Source organism: Neltuma alba, unplaced genomic scaffold, assembly GCF_004799145.2.
Source record: "Neltuma alba isolate B1F8T4 unplaced genomic scaffold, ASM479914v2 tig00010087_pilon, whole genome shotgun sequence".
Lineage (NCBI taxonomy): Eukaryota > Viridiplantae > Streptophyta > Magnoliopsida > Fabales > Fabaceae > Neltuma > Neltuma alba.
In genome coordinates this window covers 328,143-338,118 of record NW_021635044.1, presented here as the reverse complement: position 1 = coordinate 338,118, position 9,976 = coordinate 328,143, and the positions used below count along the sequence as shown (strand labels likewise).

General features: G+C 36.8%; 1 protein-coding gene across 2 annotated transcripts; it reads right to left on the bottom strand.

Annotated features, from left to right (window-relative positions):
* Positions 1 to 1,443: 1,443 nt before the first annotated feature.
* LOC114754162 (chaperone protein ClpB4, mitochondrial) lies at positions 1,444 to 9,076 on the bottom strand. 2 transcript variants are annotated; one of them, XR_003741123.1, is made up of 11 exons: positions 8,663 to 9,076; positions 7,117 to 7,335; positions 6,805 to 7,042; positions 6,153 to 6,348; positions 5,292 to 5,346; positions 4,443 to 4,593; positions 3,902 to 4,210; positions 3,485 to 3,750; positions 2,475 to 3,404; positions 1,595 to 2,036; positions 1,462 to 1,521 (listed from the first exon to the last, which is right to left on the bottom strand). XR_003741123.1 is itself a non-coding variant. In XM_028942927.1 (10 exons), exons 1-10 carry the CDS (start codon positions 8,957 to 8,959, stop codon positions 1,728 to 1,730), a joined length of 2,970 nt encoding a protein of 989 aa, XP_028798760.1. In that variant the 5' UTR covers positions 8,960 to 9,076; the 3' UTR covers positions 1,444 to 1,727. The 2 variants fall into 2 exon arrangements, 1 of the variants encoding a protein (XP_028798760.1); XM_028942927.1 differs by having other exon boundaries at positions 1,444 to 2,036.
* Between the last annotated feature and the right edge of the window lie 900 nt (positions 9,077 to 9,976).

Below are 9,976 nucleotides of genomic sequence, written 5' to 3'. Positions count from 1 at the left end.
ATGGAGCAACCGCCAGGCTTTGTTGCTCAGGGGGAGCGTGGGAAAGTATGTCATCTCAAGAGATCCTTATATGGCCTGAAACAGAGTCCCCGAGCATGGTTCGACAGGTTTAGTACTGTTGTGCAGAAATTTGGCATGTGTCAAAGCAAGTGTGATCACTCTGTGTTCTATCAGAGAACAGACATCGGCATAATTCTATTAGTTGTGTATGTAGACGATATTGTGATTACAGGGAGCAATTCCTCAGGAATCTCATCACTCAAATCCTTTCTTAATTCTCACTTTCAGACAAAAGATCTGGGTCCATTGAAGTACTTCCTCGGAATTGAGGTCTTGAGAAGTAAGAAAGGCATACTATTGACACAGAGGAAGTATGTCCTCGACCTGTTAAAGGAAACGGGGAAGCTGGGGGCTGCACCAAACAGTTTTCCTATGGTTTATAATCCATTGCTTGATGCTGATGGGAGCATACCAGTTGAGGATCCCATTGATGCTGCTAAGAGCAAACCGTTTGAGAATCCGGAAAGGTATCGCAGATTGATTGGAAAATTGAATTATCTGACTGTGACCCGTCCTGATATCACCTATCCAGTCAGTGTACTTAGCCAGTTTATGGTCTCACCTACTATCAGACAATGGGAAGCCTTAGAACATGTACTTCATTACTTGAAAGGGTCCCCAGGCCGCGGGATATTATACAGAAATCATGGTCACACAGATATTGAGTGTTTTTGTGATGCTGATCATGGTGGTTCAAAAGCCACTAGAAGATCCACTACAGGATATTGCGTCTTTGTGGGAGGAAACTTGGTATCTTGGAGGAGCAAGAAGCAAAATGTGGTGTCACGGTCAAGTGCAGAGGCAGAATATAGAGCTATGGCACAATCTGTGTGTGAGATAGTCTGGATATATCAATTATTGAAGGAGGTCGGTCTTAAAACCTCATTACCAGCAAAACTATGGTGTGACAATAAAGCAGCTTTACACATAGCATCTAATTCGGTGTTCCATGAACGCACAAAACACATCGAGATTGACTGTCATTTTGTTCGGGATAAGCTCAAGGAAAACTTCATTTCAACAGGACATGTGAGATCCAGTGATCAGCTGGGTGACCTCCTCACTAAAGCTTTAAATGGGGTTCGGGTTAACTATCTTTGTAACAAGTTGGGTATGATTGACATCTATGCTCCAACTTGAGGGGGAGTGTAAAGATATGAAATATCATTGTAATTAGTATAGGAAATCAGATATGATAGCATAGGATCAGATTAGATATGATACGATATTATCTCCTAATAATGAGCCATTAATACCTAGGCTCCTCCCTTGTGTATATATTTTCTCATTCTCAATGTGAATAAAACAAGAAACATATTTCATATTATCTCCAAGTCAATAGGGTACAATATATAAAATTTAAAAAATAAACCACACTATTCATAGCACATAAATAGCTTATTTTGCTATAACTTGTGGTGTACCTATTGATATATTAATTTTTAAAGGAGCATTATCAACCTAACAAATTTAAAGTTCTATTTCCAAATAATGATAAAACAAAACTTAAAATTAGACGGACAAACAAACAGACCTTTAATAAGCCTGAAAACTAAAATCCTTATCTTAGTACACTTTAATCTTTGGGCTTATCCCAGTCCCAAAATTCCTTGATCACAATTTTGTTAGTCATAAACATGGGAGCAAGGGGCTCAGAGGGGGAAACACTAATCATTTGCAACCATAGCATCCGCAGTAGGGTTCTCCAATTTCTTGATAAGCAGTTTCTTTTGGGGCGGTAGGTCAGCGGCAGTCAGAGTCACATCGGCATCCACAACAATGGAGTCCTCTTCTTTAAAATCTCCCCTTAGAACTCCCATTGCAATTTCATTCTCAACCAACTGCTGTATAACTCTTTTGACTGGTCTTGCTCCAAAATTTGGATCAAAACCCAATACACTCAGAAGTTCCGTAGCTTCTTTTGTGTAATGAAGATCTATTTTCTTTTGCTTGAGCCTGTCCTTGACCCGTTCCATCTGTCACAGACAAAAACATAAACTCATAACTCTAACAATAAAAATAAATGGGGATGACAATTATTACACTCTTGGGAGTTCCAAAACAGCTAACCCTTGTAATTTTAGGGGCTCAATATGAAGAATATAGACACTGCGTAGGGTACCGTAGCCCTTAGATTGATCTAGGAATAATCTACTCGAACCATGCAACTGTACTTTGAATTTACATTACTTGAAGATGCTCACAGTACCATATACTTCTTTCGTAGATTATTCAATAGGAAAAATCATTAAAAACTACCTATCCAATCTCAGAAGTAGAAGATAATTTTGTTTGTTAGAAAGCAAGGTTAGATTGACCGTATCTTTGGCTTCCTAATCAAGGAAATTTGATATTTTAAATTTGTGTGGGTGTGTGTGAACATTTGGGGTGACTTTGACTCATAGGAAAATTACCTGAAGCTCAACTATTTTGCTGATCTGCTGGGAATCCAAAGGCTGAAAAACAATATATTCATCAATACGATTCATGAACTCAGGACGGAATGTTTGCCGAGCCAACTCAATGACCTGTCTTTTCATCTGATCATAAAAAGCATTTCTGTCACCTTTTGTACTCCGAAGAGTTTCAAGTATATAATGAGACCCAATGTTCGAAGTCATTATCACAACACAATTTGTGAAGCTAACAGTTCTTCCTTGGGAATCAGTAATCCTTCCATCATCCAACAATTGCAACAAAATGTTGAAGACATCATGATGAGCCTTCTCTATTTCGTCAAAAAGTACCACTGAATAAGGCCTTCTACGAACAACTTCAGTTAGCTGTCCACCTTCTTCATAACCAACATAACCAGGGGGAGCCCCAACCAAACGTGAAACTGCATGTTTCTCCATATACTCACTCATATCAATTCTAATAAGAGCATTTTCTGTGTTAAAGAGGTAACCAGCCAAAGCTTTTGCAAGCTCAGTTTTGCCAACACCAGTTGGACCCATGAACATGAAGCTTGCAATTGGACGATTTGGGTCAGACAAACCTGCCCTCGAACGTCTGATGGCGTCAGCCACAGATTTTACAGCAATATCCTGTCCAACTACCCTCTTATGCAGAACTTGTTCCAACGAGACCAACTTTTCTCTCTCTGTCTGCTGGAGGTTTGATAATGGTATGCCAGTCCATTTACTCACAATCTCAGCAATATCAAGATCAGTGACCTCTTCCCGAAGCAAGGATTGTCCAGAATTTTGGAAGTCTGCTAGATTCTTTTCAGATTGCTCTAATTGGCGCTGAAGGGATACTAGAGTTCCATATTTAAGCTCTGCAGCTCGATTAAGATCTTGCTCACGCCAGGCAGCATCCATCTCTAGGTTAACTCTATCAATCTACATGTGATTTAAACAGTATAACCCAGTATTACAAATAAAATAGTTTAGTTAATAATGTCAAATGAACTGAACATTACCTCTTCTTTAATTGATCTTATACGATTCATCAAGGCCTTTTCACGATCCCATTGTTCTGCTAATTCTCTTTGCTTCTGTTTAAGTGAACTCAAATCATTTTCAAGCTTACTTAATCTTTCTTTGGATGCTTTATCAGTGTCATTTTTCAGAGACAATTTTTCCATCTCCAACTTAAGGATAGCTCTATCTATCTCATCCAACTCAATTGGCTTTGATGTAATCTCCATCTTTAGCTTTGCAGCAGCTTCATCAACAAGATCAATGGCTGAAAACAAGAAGCTAATGATTTATTAGAAGCAGGAAGGAAAAAAAAAAATTTCCAAGCCTACAATAATCAACTGGAAGTGATTCCATACTACAAGATAAAAATTCCAAACTCTAAACCTTTTCTTTCAATCAACAATATTACCACGGACCTTTGTCAGGCAGAAAACGCTCTGTTATATATCTATCTGCAAGAATGGCCGCTGATACAAGTGCGCTATCTGATATTTTTACCCCATGATGCAACTCATAACGTTCACGTAAACCACGAAGAATGGATATGGTGTCTCCAACAGAGGGTTGGCCACAGAACACTTGTTGAAACCTACGCTCGAGTGCAGGATCCTTCTCAATGTACTTTCTGTATTCATTTAGTGTAGTTGCTCCAATACATCGAAGTTCGCCTCGCCCAAGCATCGGCTTCAATAAGTTTCCAGCATCCATTGCACCACTTGTAGCCCCTATTAGTAAACAAATGATCACAGAATAAACAAAACTAGAAAAGAAAAACAATTATTTTAATCTAGAATGCTTTGTTGGAAACAATCACAACCTGAGCTAGTTTGAAATTATAACAAACAACAACGATAATAGGAAATCAAGATGAGGGGTATGAGATCTGTAAATAAGAAAAATAGCATATCCCTAGAGTCAAGAAGTAATCATAAACTTCACAAGAGCAAGGTAACCAACCTGCACCAACAACAGTATGAATCTCATCAATAAATAAAATTATTTGCCCATTTGAAGCCGTAACTTCCTTAAGAACAGCTTTCAACCTTTCCTCAAAGTCTCCACGAAACTTGGCACCAGCAACCAATGAACCCATATCAAGGGAGATCAACTATGCAACACCAAACATCAAAAGATAACATTGTAAGTAAATTCAAACGAAAATAGCATGGCTTCGCATTTCAAACCAGTAGAAAAACAAGTAATGATATGATGTAACCCATGCCATAAGGCGTCATTAATGGATAGAAAAAAGTCTCAAAATGATTAAAATGGCCTCATATTGAAATATTTTCAATCATAGGAAGACATTTTCAAAAGAAAACATTCACGGATTATACGTTGAATTGAATATTTTGAAAAGGAAGTATGATCAAAGAGAGTATTCAGTTAAACACCCATACTATTTGTCTTCTTATAACTGAGTGAAGCTTGCTGAAGCATATTCTAGAACTAGGAAATCCCCTTGTTCATCCTATAGACATACTCCCTCTGGTCCTAATTATAGGGCAAAGCTGGAGGAAATACTTACCTAGACACCCTTCTCCAGCCTATAATCATAAGTTAGAAAGTCAGATGCTAGCATTTCAAATAAAAAATTAAATTGTAAGGGAAAAAAATCAGTGAGGAGAGTATGATGCTACAAGGTGTTACAGCTAATGTCGTTGCTTGATGTGATTTAGTAAGCAAGGCCTAGATGGAGAAGCAACAACATAAAAAGCAATCCATTGCAAGCCCAATTCCATTATCTTCTTTTCAGCCAGAATTCCATTATCACTTCATAGCCAGGGGAAGAAAACAAAGTTCAACCTTTCGGTTCAACAATGGTTCAGGAACATCTCCACGCACTATCCTTTGAGCTAATCTGCAAGGAGATGCACAAATTGAACTGTTTTAGTCCAATAAAATGTAGGAAATGAGTACATAACTAATTCAATAAAAATCGCAAAGCCAACAATTAAACATTAACCCCACAAAAGTCAGAACAACATTAGGTTGTTAAACTTAAATTCTGATCTATTAAAGATATTTGAATTGCACCACATGCTCAATTTTTAGACCAAATGTTTCAAAAGCAGCGTGACTCCCACAACCTGTTCCATAAATACATCATGGATGTGAACATGCAACATTAGATGCATTCCCATGCCAAGCTCATGGCCTCTAAACAATATTAAGATATAATGGCTAGATCAAAGCTTTTAGCATACACATTGTTCAAGGATTCATGCCTTGATCCAGAAGCTTGACTTAGTTTCCAATGGCAAATTATCTAGACAAATGAGATACATTAGAATGTGAACCAACTGTTTTTGGGAACAATTATTCATCCAAAATTATTCTAAATTCATTTACACAATGCATGAGCTTCATGCTATCATAACATCCTTAATTCACCTCGCATACTTCAATGCTTGGAAAGATTTTTTGTTTAAAAAGCCAAAACTGTACTAAAACGCATACAAGGAATGTATAAAATAGAAATATTAAGAACTCATATAGAACAGATGAGCTTTGTTACAATAAAAAGAAGATAACTACTTGTAATGTACTCAAGATCAACACAGAAAGATTAATAGACCTAACTCATAAAAAAGAAATACGGATAACAAACAAACTGGCATTTTATGGTGAACATGTAAAGCCTATATAAAAGGAGATTAGACAAACCCTTCAGCAATTGCAGTTTTCCCAACACCAGGTTCGCCGATAATTACAGGGTTATTTTTTGTTCTTCTTGACAGTATCTGAATACAACGCCGAATTTCATCATCTCGACCTATGACAGGATCAAGTTTGCCACGCCTAGCAAGTTCAGTCAAGTCATTTCCATATTTGTCTAGCGCCTCATATTTTCCCTCAGGATCTGCATCACATTGGCAATCAAAAATAAATAGGCCATTAGAGACTAACAAAACAAAAGATGGACAAACAAACTGATAAGCATATAAGCATTGAAAGTAAGTTAAAATAAAAAGTCTCAATGAATGAAAGAAAGAGAAGACTTTGGTAAAAGTAGGAGAATTAGGACTTGCTTCATAACTTGTAAGTTTCTCAAGAATCAGGGATGTAAATAATGAACATACTCCACAAATATATGCAGACCAATAAAAAATTGAAACCTACATATCCATCGTACCACCAATTTTTTAATTGCTGCTTGGTCATTTCTCCCATTTCAATTATAACTAGATGAAAGCATGTATTCAACACTAGAACTATTTTTCAGTCATTCAAACAAAGTTCCTATTCTTATACTAAATTTGGCAGTGGCTTAGTGTCATAAAAACAATTATTTTTCAATCAACAAAACATATCCTACTTTGGTCAGTCACTCTTTGACTTCCACGAACAGCCTGGATAGCATCTTTCAAACTTTTCTCACTAATGTTAAGGTTCTTGAATAATTGTTGCCCAAACCTCTTATCCGATAGAAATGCCAACAAAAAATGCTCAACAGAAACATATTCATCCTTCATTTCTTTCCTGTGCTTTCTTGCATTTTCCAAGAGAGAAACAAGGTATGAACCCATCACTGGTCCACTTGTGTCACCTGTTACCTATCAAATGAAATTCAAGATTTAGATGTAGGGCTTTCTGCAATAGCTGCAAACATCCATGACCAGAAACACACCTTTGGTTGCTGAGATATGAAGTCGTCTGTAGCCTGCAAAACTGATGTGTTGTCCAGTTCTGCCTTGGTAAATATTCGTCGGGCTAGACCATCTTTTTGCTCCAATAAGGCTTTCATTAGATGCTCAGACTCCACAACTTGTTGTTTGCTACCTCGTGCAGCATCAATAGCACCAATAATACCCTCCCATGCAAGCTCTGTGAACTCTGCTGGGGTAATCTAAACACAAGATAGAAAGCACATTAACTTGCAAAATGTGTAAAATCACACTCATTCCATTTGTTGGATAAGCGCATAGATTAACATACCTTTTTAAACAATCCATGATCATTTTTCTTAGTTAAAAAAAGTTTAGCTACATCTCATGAGCCATGATCCAGAAATTAAAGTAATCAACAAATAACAAAGTACCGTTTGGCTTATATTCTCTAGTGTGTGCTAATTGATGGAATATTGGATTTCATGAAAAAGTTACTTTCAGCTAATAATCGGTCCAAGAAGAGCAAAGAAGAACTTGTCCTGAATTTCCTAATTCTTTCAGGTGGCTTAACAGCTTAAGTCATAAAACAGACAGTTTTAGTGGTCTCAATTATATGAAAACAACGTTCAACACATTCAATTTTATATATAGGTATAAAAACCAACAGAGGGGATTGCAAGTGGGCTCAAAATACAGTTACCGACTTTCTTTCTGTTTTTGTACTAGAAAACTACATTTTACTGAGGAAGGAAAAAGAAACGAAATAACATGATGATAAACAATCCTCCTAACAAAATATTAGAAACACATATTACAATAGACATTATAACCACCCAAAGCAAAAGATACAAATCAGGAGGATAAGCAATCCTTTCGTAGAAAACTTAATAAGGAAAGATATCTCTGCGGGCCCCATAATCACCCGAAGCAGCCCAGTCACTCTTGGAATTATAATCCATGAGTAGAACAAAAAGCAGAAGCCATAAAATATTATTTTTCACACATCTCAAATGAAAAATATGCCAACAAAGCTAAGAGTGTTGCTCTCCGACCAAAGCCGCTGTAACACCTAAAAGACTGTAAATTCCCACATATACTTAGCTTTATTTTTCCTTCCAAACCCTTTTTAAGTCTTGTGAGAAGAAATCCCTCGAGTGTCCAAATGTACACTAACAGTTCAATGAAGACTACAAACAACTTACTCGATAAAGATTCAGCAATCCTACGAGGAAAGAGTTGATAAAAGGCTTCGTGAAAGAATAACTCGGATAAAAAAAACAGCGAGTTTACGAGGGAGAAATGTGACAGTCTACATTATCCACACAAACTGCTGAGTCCACTAATTCAATTTTTGTCACTTGAACTAAAACGGAATTGTAATATAATGAATTGCCAACAGGCATCAAGCTGACATTCTCTGGTTAGCAAAGTCACCCGAATAAAAAGAGTTTAAATCACCCAACAGGAAAATATGAAACCAATGCAGACTGATCAAATCCCTTCACTTGGCAGATAGTTACCAATTTTAATATAAGTTTAATCAATACGAGAAACAGATATAAAAACCTGAGTTGTGGCAGCGGAGCGGTACGAGGGATTAGAAGAGTGGAACTGGCGGGTGAAAGAGTAAGTTAGAAACTGGGCAGAGGCTGCATTAGTCTGTGCAGCTCTATCGGTGATCTGAGCCTGAGACAAGAAATTCTGAGCATTTGACTTTGCTAAAGTAGAAGGGCAGCCTGATAAAACACGTTCACGGGGACCAAGTGCGGAGCGAGAATGATAAGGAGAATTGTGAGAGGTCCTAGACGCGTTTATGACAGCATAAGCGGGTTTGCTTAGTCTTAAATTTCTTCGGGTTGCCATTAACAACGAAATGAGCACTGAGCCAGGATGGTACAACGATCAAGGATTATTCTCCCGCGAATTTCACACACGGCTCCTGAAAAGAAATATTGTCTGGAAACTTGGGGAAGGGGCAAAACGAAGCTGGCAGAATATCCGGGAAGGAGAGTCGTAAACCTCCTCTTGGGCTGAAGACAAATAATGGATCTAAGATGATAAAATGGAAGAGAAGGCTATTTCTTTGGGCCGAAATGAAAGAACAAATAGCAAGAACAAGGGACAAAGAGCCCCTAACGTGAAAGGAGTTAGTATTATTCTCTTGTAACATGACAAACCAAGATTTAAATTTTCTCTAGCATTTAATATCTAATAAAGTCTTGAATATAATTATTTTTAATAAGAGAATTATGTGTCTAGCAGGAAAGGAAAAAAAAAAAAGCAGAGAGAGAGAGAGCTCCTAACATGGTGATTGGCAATATATAGACAAACCAGACCAAAAAATGATTGCAACCTGGATTTAGATCTTCTCATTTAGTACCCAATAATACCTCGAATAAGATTACTTCTAATAAAAAAATACATGTATCTAAAAAAAGAAAAAAGGAACCCCTTGCATGGTGATTGGCAGTATATAGACTAACCGGGTCAAAAAGTGACTACAATCTAAATTTGGATCTTCTCATAATCTTTTTTCTCCTTTTGTTCTCATAATCTCTTTATAAATGAATAGTTCAGATGTAATATTTTACAAAACTATTATTAAAATATTTTATAAATTAAATTTGTTGTACTATAGGTATAAATTGTCCATATTAATTTTTAATAGTTTAAATTATTTATGTATATTTTAATAATATTTTATAAAATATTATATCTAAACCATCTGTTTTTTAATCTAGGGTGAAGAGTGGATTTTGAGAAGAAAAGAGAAATAGGATTCTAAGAGGATGGGGACAAATTGTTAACCTGAAAATCTGAATCTTTGGCTACTCCACTTCATGCACCAAACCTCATGCAACACAAGGATGTTGAAAGAAT